Genomic DNA, 17,312 nt, shown 5'->3' with positions numbered 1-17,312 from the left:
TCTTCTTTGTGGCAGCCAGTCTACATCCCCAAGAAGCAGTGTCCTTGTTACCATCACCAGCTACTTATTTTCCTTTTCAGGTTCCACATGATTGTCCTTTGCACCATTGTGAGCAGTGATGAGCGGCAGGGGCAATATTCGAATTTGCGATATTTCACAAATATTTGGGCCAATATTTATCATATATTCGTAAATTCGAGAATTCATGATCTCCAGTCATTTTCTTAATTGCGATAATTGGCAATCTGAAAATTTGCAATAAACACTACTCCTAAAGTCAAAGATATTGCAGCCTTCTCATTCGCCCACAAGCAAGAAGCAGTGAGGGATCATGGGTACTGATAAAAATTTTTTTTGAATATTCGCGATTACGAAGATATAGCACTATATTCGAGATATTTGTGAATTCTCGAAGTGCCAATATTCGCAATAAAAAATTGTGATTAGAATATTCGCAATCAACACTAATTGTGAGACATCATGAATGATGATGATGCGATGTGTGGCCATGAGAAAACTATTCATGAACTATTCACGGTTACCAACTATTTGTGGTAAATTTGGTGCATTTTTCTACACCTTCATCCAAATTTATTTTAGCCAGCTTTCTTTAAAAATTGTCTTGTCATTTTCAAAATGTGGTGCAGTTCTGCACTTTCACCCAAATTTGTTAGCACTCTCCCACTGTCTTTGCTATAGGAGCAGTTATGTATGTTCCTCTGTCACAGCAACCTGATTCACATCAGCAAGGGGAGACATACCACCTGAACAACTACATTTAGTTGTACCTGCAGTGTGCCCTTTCTTGACACATACCCTATTTTTTGACCTCATGTGCTTCTGGGGAGGCAGATACTTTGCTATCACTGTACTATCTTATCCAACCGTCAGTGTCATCTTAGAGGGTTTTCAGCGTGGCAAGGTAGTGTCTTCCTGCCTTGCCCAGTTTGTGAGTTTCTGCACTAAACTTTTACTGCTCCCAAAAAAGGGAGAATTTTGGGGTGTTTGTTCAGAACAAGCAATTGTATTTTACAATACTACCGCGTGTGTATAAACTCCGGCAGCCATCTGCCCCAAATAAGGCACAATGTATGAAATGGTTTACATTTCTAAAATAGAAGAACAAATGCAACAGCACAGTTTGTTTTTAACCCCGTCCTGACATGGCAATTGTCTGTTTTTTTTTTGTTTTGTTTTTTACCCTATGGCAGTGATGGTGAACCTTTTAGAGACAGAGTGCCCAAACTGCAACCAAATACCCACTTATTTATCGCAAAGTGCCAACACAGCAATTTAAACTGAATACCAATATAGTAGATCTTCCATGTACTTTATCATTTAGCTATAACAGTAGAGTTGAGCGAACACCTGGATGTTCGGGTTCGAGAAGTTCGGCCGAACATCCCGGAAATGTTCGGGTTCGGGATCCGAACCCGATCCGAACTTCGTCCCGAACCCGAACCCCATTGAAGTCAATGGGGACCCGAACTTTTCGGCACTAAAAAGGCTGTAAAACAGCCCAGGAAAGAGCTAGAGGGCTGCAAAAGGCAGCAACATGTAGGTAAATCCCCTGCAAACAAATGTGGATAGGGAAATGAATTAAAATAAAAATTAAATAAATAAAAATTAACCAAAATCAATTGGAGAGAGGTTCCATAGCAGAGAATCTGGCTTCCCGTCACCCACCACTGGAACAGTCCATTCTCAGATATTTAGGCCCCGGCACCCAGGCAGAGGAGAGAGGTCCCGTAACAGAGAATCTGTCTTCATGTCAGCAGAGAATTAGTCTGCATGTCATAGCAGAGAATGAGGCTTCACGTCAGCCACCACTGCAACAGTCCATTGGCATATATTTAGGCCCAGCACCCAGGCAGAGGAGGGAGGTCCCGTAACAGAGAATCTGTCTTCATGTCAGCAGAGAATTAGTCTGCATGTCATAGCAGAGAATGAGGCTTCACGTCAGCCACCACTGCAACAGTCCATTGGCATATATTTAGGCCCAGCACACACACAGGCAGAGGAGAGAGGTCCCGTAACAGACAATCTGGCTTCATGTCAGCAGAGAATTAGTCTGCATGTCATAGCAGAGAATGAGGCTTCACGTCAGCCACCACTGCAACAGTCCATTGGCATATATTTAGGCCCAGCACACACACAGGCAGAGGAGAGAGGTCCCGTAACAGAGAATCTGTCTTCATGTCAGCAGAGAATTAGTCTGCATGTCATAGCAGAGAATGAGGCTTCACGTCAGCCACCACTGCAACAGTCCATTGGCATATATTTAGGCCCAGCACACACACAGGCAGAGGAGAGAGGTCCCGTAACAGAGAATCTGTCTTCATGTCAGCAGAGAATCAGTCTTCATATCATAGCAGAGAATCAGGCTTCACGTCACCCACCACTGTAAGAGTCAATTTTCATAAATTTAGGCCCAGAACCCAGGCAGAGGAGAAAGGTCCCGTAACAGACAATCTGGCTTCATGTCAGCAGAGAATCAGTCTTCATATCATAGCAGAGAATCAGGCTTCACGTCACCCACCACTGTAAGAGTCAATTTTCATAAATTTAGGCCCAGAACCCAGGCAGAGGAGAAAGGTCCCGTAACAGACAATCTGGCTTCATGTCAGCAGAGAATCAGTCTTCATATCATAGCAGAGAATCAGGCTTCACGTCACCCACCACTGTAAGAGTCAATTTTCATAAATTTAGGCCCAGAACCCAGGCAGAGGAGAAAGGTCCCGTAACAGACAATCTGGCTTCATGTCAGCAGAGAATCAGTCTTCATATCATAGCAGAGAATCAGGCTTCACGTCACCCACCACTGTAAGAGTCAATTTTCATAAATTTAGGCCCAGAACCCAGGCAGAGGAGAAAGGTCCCGTAACAGACAATCTGGCTTCATGTCAGCAGAGAATCAGTCTTCATATCATAGCAGAGAATCAGGCTTCACGTCACCCACCACTGTAAGAGTCAATTTTCATAAATTTAGGCCCAGAACCCAGGCAGAGGAGAAAGGTCCCGTAACAGACAATCTGGCTTCATGTCAGCAGAGAATCAGTCTTCATATCATAGCAGAGAATCAGGCTTCACGTCACCCACCACTGTAAGAGTCAATTTTCATAAATTTAGGCCCAGAACCCAGGCAGAGGAGAAAGGTCCCGTAACAGACAATCTGGCTTCATGTCAGCAGAGAATCAGTCTTCATATCATAGCAGAGAATCAGGCTTCACGTCACCCACCACTGTAAGAGTCAATTTTCATAAATTTAGGCCCAGAACCCAGGCAGAGGAGAAAGGTCCCGTAACAGACAATCTGGCTTCATGTCAGCAGAGAATCAGTCTTCATATCATAGCAGAGAATCAGGCTTCACGTCACCCACCACTGTAAGAGTCAATTTTCATAAATTTAGGCCCAGAACCCAGGCAGAGGAGAAAGGTCCCGTAACAGACAATCTGGCTTCATGTCAGCAGAGAATTAGTCTGCATGTCATAGCAGAGAATGAGGCTTCACGTCACCCACCACTGCAACAGTCCATTGGCATATATTCAGGCCCAGCACCCAGGCAGAGGAGAGAGGTCCCGTAACAGAGGATCTGGCTTCATGTCAGCAGAGAATCAGTCTGCATGTCATAGCAGAGAATCAGGCTTCACGTCAGCCACCACTGCAACAGTCCATTGTCATAAATTTAGGCCCAGCACCCAGGCAGAGGAGAGAGGTCCCGTAACAGAGGATCTGGCTTCATGTCAGCAGAGAATCAGTCTGCATGTCATAGCAGAGAATCAGGCTTCACGTCAGCCACCACTGCAACAGTCCATTGTCATAAATTTAGGCCCAGCACCCAGGCAGAGGAGAGAGGTCCCGTAACAGACAATCTGGCTTCATGTCAGCAGAGAATTAGTCTGCATGTCATAGCAGAGAATCAGGCTTCATGTCAGCCACCACTGCAACAGTCCATTGGCATATATTTAGGCCTAGCACACAGGCAGAGGAGAGGTTCATTCAACTTTGGGTAGCATCGCAATATAATGGTAAAATGAAAATAAAAATAGGATTGAATGAGGAAGTGCCCTGGAGTCCAATAATATATGGTTATGGGGAGGTAGTTAATGTCTAATCTGGACAAGGGACGGACAGGTCCTGTGGGATCCATGCCTGGTTCATTTTTATGAACGTCAGCTTGTCCACATTGGCTGTAGACAGGCGGCTGCGTTTGTCTGTAATGACGCCCCCTGCCGTGCTGAATACACGTTCAGACAAAACGCTGGCTGCCGGGCAGGCCAGCACCTCCAAGGCATAAAAGGCTAGCTCTGGCCACGTGGACAATTTAGAGACCCAGAAGTTGAATGGGGCCGAACCATCAGTCAGTACGTGGAGGGGTGTGCACACGTACTGTTCCACCATGTTAGTGAAATGTTGCCTCCTGCTAACACGTTGCGTATCAGGTGGTGGTGCAGTTAGCTGTGGCGTGTTGACAAAAGTTTTCCACATCTCTGCCATGCTAACCCTGCCCTCAGAGGAGCTGGCCGTGACACAGCTGCCTTGGCGACCTCTTGCTCCTCCTCTGCCTTGGCCTTGGGCTTCCACTTGTTCCCCTGTGACATTTGGGAATGCTCTCAGTAGCGCGTCTACCAACGTGCGCTTGTACTCGCGCATCTTCCTATCACGCTCCAGTGCAGGAAGTAAGGTGGGCACATTGTCTTTGTAGCGTGGATCCAGCAGGGTGGCAACCCAGTAGTCCGCACAGGTTAAAATGTGGGCAACTCTGCTGTCGTTGCGCAGGCACTGCAGCATGTAGTCGCTCATGTGTGCCAGGCTGCCCAGGGGTAAGGACAAGCTGTCCTCTGTGGGAGGCGTATCGTCATCGTCCTGCCTTTCCCCCCAGCCACGCACCAGTGATGGACCCGAGCTGCGTTGGGTGCCACCCCGCTGTGACCATGCTTCATCCTCATCCTCCTCCACCTCCTCCTCATCCTCGTCCTCCTCGTCCTCCAGTAGTGGGCCCTGGCTGGCCACATTTGTACCTGGCCTCTGCTGTTGCAAAAAACCTCCCTCTGAGTCACTTCGAAGAGACTGGCCTGAAAGTGCTAAAAATGACCCCTCTTCCTCATCCTCCTCCTCCTCCTCCTGGGCCACCTCCTGTTCCATCATCGCCCTAAGTGTTTTCTCAAGGAGACATAGAAGTGGTATTGTAACGCTGATAACGGTGTCATCGCCACTGGCCATGTTGGTGGAGTACTCGAAACAGCGCAACAGGGCACACAGGTCTCGCATGGAGGCCCAGTCATTGGTGGTGAAGTGGTGCTGTTCTGTAGTGCGACTGACCCGTGCGTGCTGCAGCTGAAACTCCACTATGGCCTGCTGCTGCTCGCACAGTCTGTCCAGCATGTGCAAGGTGGAGTTCCACCTGGTGGGCACGTCGCATATGAGGCGGTGAGCGGGAAGGCCGAAGTTACGCTGTAGCGCAGACAGGCGAGCAGCGGCAGGATGTGAACGCCGGAAGCGCGAACAGACGGCCCGCACTTTATGCAGCAGCTCTGACATGTCGGGGTAGTTGTGAATGAACTTCTGCACCACCAAATTCAGCACATGCGCCAAGCAAGGGATGTGCGTCAAATTGGCTAGTCCCAGAGCTGCAACGAGATTTCGCCCATTATCACACACCACCAGGCCGGGCTTGAGGCTCACCGGCAGCAACCACTCGTCGGTCTGTTGTTCTATACCCCGCCACAACTCCTGTGCGGTGTGGGGCCTGTCCCCCAAACATATGAGTTTCAGAATGGCCTGCTGACGTTTACCCCGGGCTGTGCTGAAGTTGGTGGTGAAGGTGTGTGGCTGACTGGATGAGCAGGTGGAAGAAGAGGAGGAGGAAGCCGAGAAGGAGGAGGTGGCAACAGGAGGCAAAGAATGTTGCCCTGCGATCCTTGGCGGCGGAAGGACGTGCGCCAAACAGCTCTCCGCCTGGGGCCCAGCTGCCACTACATTTACCCAGTGTGCAGTTAGGGAGATATAGCGTCCCTGGCCGTGCTTACTGGTCCACGTATCTGTGGTTAGGTGGACCTTGCCACAGATGGCGTTGCGCAGTGCACACTTGATTTTATCGGATACTTGGTTGTGCAGGGAAGGCACGGCTCTCTTGGAGAAGTAGTGCCGGCTGGGAACAACATACTGTGGGACAGCAAGCGACATGAGCTGTTTGAAGCTGTCTGTGTCCACCAGCCTAAATGACAGCATTTCATAGGCCAGTAGTTTAGAAATGCTGGCATTCAGGGCCAGGGATCGAGGGTGGCTAGGTGGGAATTTACGCTTTCTATCAAATGTTTGTGAGATGGAGAGCTGAACGCTGGCGTGTGACATGGTTGAGACGCTTGGTGACGGAGGTGGTGGTGGTGGTGTTGGTGGTACATCCCCTGTTTGCTGGGCGGCAGGTGCCAACGTTCCTCCAGAGGCGGAGGAAGAGGCCGAGGCGGCAGCAGCAGAATAGGCCGAGGCGGCAGCAGCAGAAGAGGTAGCAGGGGGAGCCTGAGTGACTTCCTTGGTTTTAAGGTGTTTACTCCACTGCAGTTCATGCTTTGCATGCAGGTGCCTGGTCATGCAGGTTGTGCTCAGGTTCAGAACGTTAATGCCTCGCTTCAGGCTCTGATGGCACAGCGTGCAAACCACTCGGGTCTTGTCGTCAGCACATTGTTTGAAGAAGTGCCATGCCAGGGAACTCCTTGAAGCTGCCTTTGGGGTGCTCGGTCCCAGATGGCGGCGGTCAGTAGCAGGCGGAGTCTCTTGGCGGCGGGTGTTCTGCTTTTGCCCACTGCTCCCTCTTTTGCTACGCTGTTGGCTCGGTCTCACCACTGCCTCTTCCTCCGAACTGTGAAAGTCAGTGGCACGACCTTCATTCCATGTGGGGTCTAGGACCTCATCGTCCCCTGCATCGTCTTCCACCCAGTCTTGATCCCTGACCTCCTGTTCAGTCTGCACACTGCAGAAAGACGCAGCAGTTGGCACCTGTGTTTCGTCATCATCAGAGACATGCTGAGGTGGTATTCCCATGTCCTCATCATCAGGAAACATAAGTGGTTGTGCGTCAGTGCATTCTATGTCTTTCACCGCTGGGGAAGGGCTAGGTGGATGCCCTTGGGAAACCCTGCCAGCGGAGTCTTCAAACAGCATAAGAGACTGCTGCATAACTTGAGGCTGAGACAGTTTCCCTGGTATGCATGGGGGTGATGTGACAGACTGATGGGGTTGGTTTTCAGGCGCCATCTGTGCGCTTTCTGCAGAAGACTGGGTGGGAGATAATGTGAACGTGCTGGATCCACTGTCGGCCACCCAATTGACTAATGCCTGTACCTGCTCAGGCCTTACCATCCTTAGAACGGCATTGGGCCCCACCATATATCGCTGTAAATTCTGGCGGCTACTGGGACCTGAGGTAGTTGGTACACTAGGACGTGTGGATGTGGCAGAACGGCCACGTCCTCTCCCAGCACCAGAGGGTCCACTAACACCACCACGACCATGTCCACGTCCGCGTCCCTTACTAGATGTTTTTCTCATTGTTATGGTTCACCACAACAACAAATATATTATTTGGCCCAATGTATTGTATTCAAATTCAGCGGGATATAAATTTGAGGCCTAGTATTTAGGCGCTGGGTGACCGGTATGGATTTAGTGACAGAATTAGACTTGGAAATGCACAGAAGCGTGTGTGTGAAGTTATTCTGAATGACCCTATGTGCACCTTCAATATTATATACCCTTTTAGGGATAGATTTCAAATAGCTCTGATATAGCAGAAACCACTAAATTATGAAATTGCTAAATTGGGAATTGTACTTCAACCCAGAACAAAAAATGTGCTTTGACGGACACTAAATATCTTGCCCAGCAACAACAGTACAGCGGTGGGTAACGAGAGATTTAGAGGGATTTAAATTTGAGGCCTAGTATTTAGGCGCTGGGTGACAGGTATGGGTTTAGTGACAGAATTAGACTTGGAAATACACAGTAGCGGGTGTGTGTGAAGTTATTCTGAATGACCCAATGTGCACCTTCAATATTATATACCCTTTTAGGGATAGATTTCAAATAGCTCTGATATAGCAGAAACCACTAAATTATGAAATTGCTAAATTGGGAATTGTACTTCAACCCAGAACAAAAAATGTGCTTTGACGGACACTAAATATCTTGCCCAGCAACAACAGTACAGCGGTGGGTAACGAGAGATTTAGAGGGATTTAAATTTGAGGCCTAGTATTTAGGCGCTGGGTGACAGGTATGGGTTTAGTGACAGAATTAGACTTGGAAATACACAGTAGCGGGTGTGTGTGAAGTTATTCTGAATGACCCAATGTGCACCTTCAATATTATATACCCTTTTAGGGATAGATTTCAAATAGCTCTGATATAGCAGAAACCACTAAATTATGAAATTGCTAAATTGGGAATTGTACTTCAACCCAGAACAAAAAATGTGCTTTGACGGACACTAAATATCTTGCCCAGCAACAACAGTACAGCGGTGGGTAACGAGAGATTTAGAGGGATTTAAATTTGAGGCCTAGTATTTAGGCGCTGGGTGACAGGTATGGGTTTAGTGACAGAATTAGACTTGGAAATACACAGTAGCGGGTGTGTGTGAAGTTATTCTGAATGACCCAATGTGCACCTTCAATATTATATACCCTTTTAGGGATAGATTTCAAATAGCTCTGATATAGCAGAAACCACTAAATTATGAAATTGCTAAATTGGGAATTGTACTTCAACCCAGAACAAAAAATGTGCTTTGACGGACACTAAATATCTTGCCCAGCAACAACAGTACAGCGGTGGGTAACGAGAGATTTAGAGGGATTTAAATTTGAGGCCTAGTATTTAGGCGCTGGGTGACAGGTATGGGTTTAGTGACAGAATTAGACTTGGAAATACACAGTAGCGGGTGTGTGTGAAGTTATTCTGAATGACCCAATGTGCACCTTCAATATTATATACCCTTTTAGGGATAGATTTCAAATAGCTCTGATATAGCAGAAACCACTAAATTATGAAATTGCTAAATTGGGAATTGTACTTCAACCCAGAACAAAAAATGTGCTTTGACGGACACTAAATATCTTGCCCAGCAACAACAGTACAGCGGTGGGTAACGAGAGATTTACAGGGATTTAAATTTGAGGCCTAGTATTTAGGCGCTGGGTCACCGGTATGGATTTAGTGACAGAATTAGACTTGGAAATGCACAGAAGCGTGTGTGTGAAGTTATTCTGAATGACCCTATGTGCACCTTCAATATTATATACCCTTTTAGGGATAGATTTCAAATAGCTCTGATATAGCAGAAACCACTAAATTATGAAATTGCTAAATTGGGAATTGTACTTCAACCCAGAACAAAAAATGTGCTTTGACGGACACTAAATATCTTGCCCAGCAACAACAGTACAGCGGTGGGTAACGAGAGATTTAGAGGGATTTAAATTTGAGGCCTAGTATTTAGGCGCTGGGTCACCGGTATGGATTTAGTGACAGAATTAGACTTGGAAATGCACAGAAGCGTGTGTGTGAAGTTATTCTGAATGACCCTATGTGCACCTTCAATATTATATACCCTTTTAGGGATAGATTTCAAATAGCTCTGATATAGCAGAAACCACTAAATTATGAAATTGCTAAATTGGGAATTGTACTTCAACCCAGAACAAAAAATGTGCTTTGACGGACACTAAATATCTTGCCCAGCAACAACAGTACAGCGGTGGGTAACGAGAGATTTAGAGGGATTTAAATTTGAGGCCTAGTATTTAGGCGCTGGGTCACCGGTATGGATTTAGTGACAGAATTAGACTTGGAAATGCACAGAAGCGTGTGTGTGAAGTTATTCTGAATGACCCTATGTGCACCTTCAATATTATATACCCTTTTAGGGATAGATTTCAAATAGCTCTGATATAGCAGAAACCACTAAATTATGAAATTGCTAAATTGGGAATTGTACTTCAACCCAGAACAAAAAATGTGCTTTGACGGACACTAAATATCTTGCCCAGCAACAACAGTACAGCGGTGGGTAACGAGAGATTTAGAGGGATTTAAATTTGAGGCCTAGTATTTAGGCGCTGGGTGACAGGTATGGGTTTAGTGACAGAATTAGACTTGGAAATACACAGTAGCGGGTGTGTGTGAAGTTATTCTGAATGACCCAATGTGCACCTTCAATATTATATACCCTTTTTGGGATAGATTTCAAATAGCTCTGATATAGCAGGAACCACTAAATTATGAAATTGCTAAATTGGGAATTGTATTTCAACCCAGAACAAGAAATGTGCTTGAACGGACACTAAATAACTCGCCCAGCTACAGCACTAGGGACAGATTTAGCTGGATATAAATTTGAGGCCTAGTATTTAGGCGCTGGGTGACCGGTATGGATTTAGTGACAGAATTAGACTGGGATATGGCCAAAAAATAAACAGACTATTGCTGGTTAAATGCACTTGGTGTGACAGCTTCACCCTGATGTAGGCTTTAGCCAAAAAACAACCACACCATTGAGGGTGAAATGCACTTGGTGACAGGCGCAGCTTGCCCCTGATTTTGTATATGGCCAAAAAATGAACAGACTATTGCTGGTTAAATGCACTTGGTGTGACAGCTTCACCCTGATGTAGGCTTTAGCCAAAAAACAACCACACCATTGAGGGTTAAATGCACTTGGTGACAGGCGCAGCTTGCCCCTGATTTTGTATATGGCCAAAAAATGAACAGACTATTGCTGGTTAAATGCACTTGGTGTCACAGCTTCACCCTGATGTAGGCTTTAGCCAAAAAACAACCACACCATTGAGGGTTAAATGCACTTGGTGACAGGCGCAGCTTGCCCCTGATTTTGTATATGGCCAAAAAATGAACAGACTATTGCTGGATAAATGCACTTGGTGTGACAGCTTCACCCTGATGTAGGCTTTAGCCAAAAAACAACCACACCATTGAGGGTTAAATGCACTTGGTCGCAGCTTGTGCTGGCGCACCACAAGACACAAAATGGCCGCCGATCACCCCAGAAAAATGAGACTGACAAACGGTCTGTGCAGCCTAAAAACAGTGAGCAATTGAGGATCAGCAGCTCAATGATCCACAGCTGCAGATCGATCAGTTAATCAAGTCCTTTGGAGGAGTTAATCTGCCTAATCTCGCCCTACTGTCGCAGCCGCAACCTCTCCCTACGCTAATCAGAGCAGAGTGACGGGCGGCGCTATGTGACTCCAGCTTAAATAGAGGCTGGGTCACATGGTGCTCTGGCCAATCACAGCCATGCCAATAGTAGGCATGGCTGTGATGGCCTCTTGGGGCAAGTAGTATGACGCTTGTTGATTGGCTGCTTTGCAGCCTTTCAAAAAGCGCCAAGAAAGCGTCACAAAAGCGCGAAGAAAGCGACGAACACCGAACCCGAACCCGGACTTTTACGAAAATGTCCGGGTTCGGGTCCGTGTCACGGACACCCCAAAATTCGGTACGAACCCGAACTATACAGTTCGAGTTCGCTCATCCCTATATAACAGCTTAATAGCCTACATTCAGTGCGCTGCCTGTGCTGTTCATAGTGCGTCCTGTGCTGATGAAGGGCAGGAAAAGTCTAAAGCATATTGGTACGCCATAGACTTTTTCCAAGGCGTGGGTGCCCACAGAGAGGGCTCTGAGTGCCGCCTCTGGCACCCGTGCCATAGGTTCGCCATCACTGCCCTATGGCTTCCCAGAGCCATAACTTTTTTATGTTTTTGTTCACATATGAGAGTTTGTTATTTGCTGAACAAGTTGTACATTCTAATTTCACCATTTAATATTGCATATGATGAAGTTAGACGCTGAAGCAAAAAATGCTATTCCTCCACAGTTTTATGGGATTTGTTTTTAAGACATTCCCTATGTGGTAAAACTAACCCATGCACTTTATTTTCTGGTTTAGTACAATTACAATGATACAACATTTATGTAGTTTTTCTAGTGTTTTTTTTTTTTTAATCACCATATTCTGACCCCCATAGCTATTTAGTAGTTACATCTACGGAGCTGTATGAAGGCTAATTTTTTGGTGGGACAATCTGCATTTTTTATTCAAACCATTTTGGGGTGTGTATGACTTTTTGATAGTTTTTCAATCAATTTTTTAGGGTAGGTGAAGCGATTGAAAAAATTGGCTGTATTTATTAATTTTTTTATCCATTACGCCATTCACTGTATGAGCGATGTATTTTTTTTTTTATACTTTAATAATACGGGCACATTTGAACATAGCATTGCCTATGATGTTTACTTTTTAGATTATTTTTATTTTTTATTTGTAATTTATTTAATATTTTGTAATTTTTTTAAATCTTTTTTACACCCCAAGTGGATCCCAGGATGCAATAATTAGATTTACTATTGCTGTCACTGCTTCAAAGAGCTTAAAAGGGAGTAGGGGGGATTCATAAAAAATAAAAACAAGAGACAATGGCAAGAGAGGGAAAATATGAGTCCTAGGAGACCTCTAGGAGAAGCTTATATATCAATGAGTGATATACCAATTTTCAGGCAAATTGAAGCACTTGCACCTGAATCCAACTTTGGACATTTTGTCTGCCTTTATTGAAGGTGCGTCACTACAAACACTTTATGATGGATTGGCCACCTGTATCTAAAGTTTCTACACCCCTCAGTCCTGTAATTGCAGAATGATTTAACAAGAACCTCACTGCGTGTCTGTGGTTATATTGAGAGACTTTAGAGAGAAAAAGAGAGGAGTACTACAACCTCCATCAATATCACTGTCCATATGCTGCTATTGTGAGAATATTGCAGTGATATACTTTGGGACTGTGCCATGCTGCTACTTATACTACAACCCCTATCATCAGCTTCAGTAAAGAGACTTTGGGGCACATTTTTTAAGACTGGTGTTTTAGACACTGGTCTTAATAAAGGCCCATAGCTGGGGAAGGATCTATCTAAGTTATGAAGAGGCGTCGGCCTGTTCATAAATTCGGCGCATCCAGCACCAGTTCTAAATGTAAGACAGCTTCTACAGACGTAGAAAATGATGAATGGGACAGGCCTGCCGGCCCATCCCCTTCCCCGTCCACACCACGCCCTAAATTTTAGACCTGGCATGAGTGCCATCTGCACCTGAAAAACGTATAATTTAGCATTTGTAGAAAAAGGTTTACCCTCCTGTTACTGCAAGAAAGAAAATTGCCACTGTGAACTGTAACTACTATGACCACCCTTAGGGCCCTGCAAGGGAGAGATGACTGTGAGCTTCAGCAACGGGACAAGGTGAGAAGTTATTGTGGTTTTTTTTTTTTTAACACAAAGGAGGCACAATGGGCATTTCTACTATGGAGGGGGGCACAGTGGGCATTTCTACTCTGGAGGGGACACAATTGGCATTGCTAAGGTGAAGGTGGCACAATGGGCATTTCTTCTATGGAGGGGGCACAGTGCACAGAGGGCATTACTACTCTGAATGGGGCACAGTGCACAGAGGGTATTAATACTATGAAGGGGGCAGAGAGGGCATTACTACTCTGAAGAGGGCACAAAGGGCATTACTACTATGAAGGGGGCATAGAGGGCATTATTACTGTGAAGGGGCACAATGGGCATTACTAGCACAGAGGGCATTACTACTATGAAGGGAGCACAATAGGCATTATTACTGTGAAGGGGGTACAATGGGCATTACTACTATTAAGGCGCATTATTACTGTGGAGGAGGCACAATGGGGATTATTACTATGAAGGGGGCGCAATGGGGATTATTACTATGAAGGGGGCACAATGGAGATTTTTACTGTGAAGGGGCACAATGTGGATTATTTCTGTGAATGGGGCACAAAGAGGGCATTAAAACTGTGAAAGGGCACATATAGGGCATTACTACAGTGAAAGGGGCAAAGAGAAGGCATAACTACTGTGAAGGGGGCACAATGATGGGATAAATACTTTAAGGGGGCATACCTACTGTTAGGGGGCACACATCTGTATAAAACTACTGTGAAGGTTGTACAATGAGGGAAAAACTACTGTGAGGGGATACAATTTTTAAAAGTATTGGGGGGGGGGGCACCAAAGAAAGGACCCATCCCGAGTGCCAAACACCCTAGGCACGCCAGTGATGGTTATCATCCTGAACCAGGCCCAACCAACTCAGAAACTGTTATTAGTCTTTTTTAACCACTCTTGGTTAATAGAAAGCTAAGACTATGCCTAGCTTCTTTACCAGTGTCTGCCACAAGCTAGTTGGGCCTGGCTGTTAGGGACTTAGATTACATCTACATAGTAAGGTAACATAAAACTGGTGTAAGCTGGCTAAAGGCATACCTTTCAAGGAGGAAAGAGTAGTAGGCAAGCAGGGTCAAAACCAGGAGAGACGAATACTTCCAAGACAGCGGACAAGTAGTCAATCCAGAAACTAGCCACAGTCAGACTACTAGGAGTATAAATGCAGAAGTAATGAGTAGCACACAGCACAAGAACCATAACAACAACATTACAGGCAGGCACAATCACTGAACTACACACCTAAGTCCCCTGCCTAGCTCTGGAATTAATGGCCAGATGGTAGAGAGGGGCTCTCATAGGGTGAGTATGTTCGATAAGTGCATAATTCACAATAAAATATAGTTTGCTCACCTATTTGGGTTGCACCTATTTGGGTGCAACCACAATAAAGGCTAAATGTAGAGGGTTCACAGTTGGTGCAGCCCGGGTTTGTCCAAACACCTTGCGCGGGAGCCACACCACCACTCGGGTGAGATAGTAGGGATGAAAGGACCCTTGACTTTTTCAGTTGAACGTATGGACAGTAGGAGGTGCACTTTCACAACTGTGTATTTCGCAATTTTCAGGTTTATTGGTAGACAACGCGTTTCGGGGTACTCCTGACCCCTTTATCAAGTCTCCCCTATGGTCTATGGTCCAAGAGCTCTTCCCCATAGAAGTGAATGAGAGCTCACCGCACATGACCGGCCACCGCTCCCATTCACTTCTATAAACCCGACAGAAATAGCCGAGCCAGCGCTCTGCTATTTTCAGCGGCCCCATAGAAATGAAAGCAGGGTGGCTGTGCATGCTCAGTGCACCCACCACCACTTTTTGGAGTCCGTTCTCGATATAGGTGCGAGTCCCAGCAATATGCCCCCATTGTCTGAGAAGAAAAACTTTAAGTGGACCGACGGAAAGTCCTCTCCACTCCAGTGCATCCTAGCTCCTTTACTCTGCTTTGAAAGACATTCTTCTTCTTGTTTGACAGGGCTAGTTGTGAAAATCAGAGCGGATGAGCTAAGGCAGTATTACACTGGTTGATTGTCGGCCACATCATCGGTAACGAGTGTTCACAGCAATCATCTGGCTGTGTAAAGCCTCATGCACACGTCCGTCAAACAAGGACCGTGTGATACTGGCCTGGATTTTTTCTGAGTGCAGGAGCGCACGGCGTCATTGGTTGCTATGGCGCCGTGCGGTTCCTGCTGCCACCGCAGTACAGTAATACACTCGTATAGATCATACCAGTGCATTGCTGTACTGCGGCCGCAGCAGGAAGCGCACGGCGTCATAGCAACCAATGACGCCGGGCGCTCCTGCAATCAGAAGAAATCCAGGCCGGTATCACATGGATCTGTGTTTTACAGACGTGTGCATGAGGCTTAATACAGCCTCCAATTACCTGATGAACGAGCAAATACTCTTGCATCGGGCAATCCAGATTTTTAAGAGCACTAAAAAATTATACTGTAGTTTGCCAGTGGCAGATCAAGCTGTTTAATCAAACAACTAGTCGGTATGGGGACAAGCAATGGAATAAAGAACACTCCTCCCCGTACACTGGAGGAGATTGTTTAATGTAATTGCAGCGGTCTACTCCGCTAACGAGCAGACGATTGCCATGATGAAACACTTCCCTCCCAACAATCGCCTGGATGATCGCTTAATGTAATACTGGCCTTAAGATGCACTGAATTGCTAGAGCACAACCTTAGTGCAGCTAATTTTATCATTTGCATATTTTTTTAAAAAAAAGGCCTCAATGGATTAGGGAGAGGGGGTGAAGGACATGCCTTTGATGAGCCCTATGAGGACGTTGTGCTTGCCCTTTAACACTGGCTTTATTGTTCCATTCATTCTCTTTTACTTCCACAATTATAGAGTTTTATAGAAATATTATTTTGGGAATATCAGATAAACATTTTTTTCATTTATAATGTACAAATGTCACAACTTTTTAAATTATGAACAGTTGCAGTGTATTTGAACTACCCCCACTAGCAGATTGGTTTTGTTTTTGAGCAAAAACAATTTTGCATACTGTCTGGCCAGAGATAGGGGTCAGTACAGGATTATGACCTGGTAATTCTTGCCAAATCAAGTGGAGCGGAAGAATTGCCTGTCTGCTAGGTGAGCCCCCACTTTAATTGGTAATGATAGCAGGTATTCTCAGTAAAGTCATTGCTGAAAGAAAACAAAAAGTATCCAATATAGTAATTTATTACCAGTCAGTGGGTTTTGCACACTGGGTTGTTTTACCCCTGCAGTGGCCAGAGAAAGCGAAAAGGTACTCTAACACTTAGCCGAAAATGGAAGCCCTGCTGCTAGCAGAGATGCATGGTGGTCAAATGATTGCCTATGCCATTAGCTTGGTAATGTTTTCTCTATTGTAAACTCAGATCCCTGAGCTCCTCGTGTGCATCAGCTGCAGATTGAAGGCTTTCTCGTGTGTGTTCTATTTGAGCTGCCAATCATTTCTCTGCTATCTACCAAGTGAATTTTAAGAAGCCAACTTTTTTTTTTTACTTATTGACAGCCATCTGTTGAACAAGCTGTGCGCTCTGACCCTTCAGAAAGGAGAGACAGAACTATATTTTCATCATGATGACTTTTTGTTAATCAATGTGGTCGCAACCTAATATTTTTACATGTTTACGCTTTTACTGTATAATTATTTTCCCACAATGTATTACGAGATGGAGCATTCAGTAAAATTGTCATTTATGTTTTTATGAAATTTACAACAATAAAGGCATATTGGATTTTGAAATGCTAGGCATTCTGAGTCCTATTCAAGGCCTACGTCTATTTACCAGAGCAATGGTTCCTACAAAGATCGCAGCAATCTCTGATGTCCCATTACTATTTCCAGCCAGGTACTTTTTCCTAGCTATATTTTAACCAACTGTGTTGTATTAATAAGAAAAATTATTGGCTTACATTGTCATTTTTTGCCATATTCCTCCTAACTTGTAATCTGACATTTTTATCAATGGGTTTTTAAACAG

The 17,312-nt window shown here is 45.3% G+C and overlaps 1 protein-coding gene across 1 annotated transcript in view; it reads left to right on the top strand.

Moving 5' to 3' along the window:
- The first annotated feature begins 16,613 nt into the window (after positions 1 to 16,613).
- Positions 16,614 to 17,312, top strand: part of LOC122925729 (WD repeat-containing protein 72-like) — a 187,697-nt gene continuing 186,998 nt past the window's right edge. The window contains exon 1 of the mRNA XM_044277076.1: positions 16,614 to 16,676. Coding sequence (XP_044133011.1) covers positions 16,614 to 16,676 — 63 coding nt within the window. The remainder of the gene's footprint in view (positions 16,677 to 17,312) is intronic.

Source organism: Bufo gargarizans, chromosome 2 (assembly GCF_014858855.1).
Source record: "Bufo gargarizans isolate SCDJY-AF-19 chromosome 2, ASM1485885v1, whole genome shotgun sequence".
Classification (NCBI taxonomy): Eukaryota; Metazoa; Chordata; class Amphibia; order Anura; family Bufonidae; genus Bufo; species Bufo gargarizans.
Note: the sequence above shows the minus strand (reverse complement) of the source record. Positions and strands in the feature narration are given on the sequence as shown.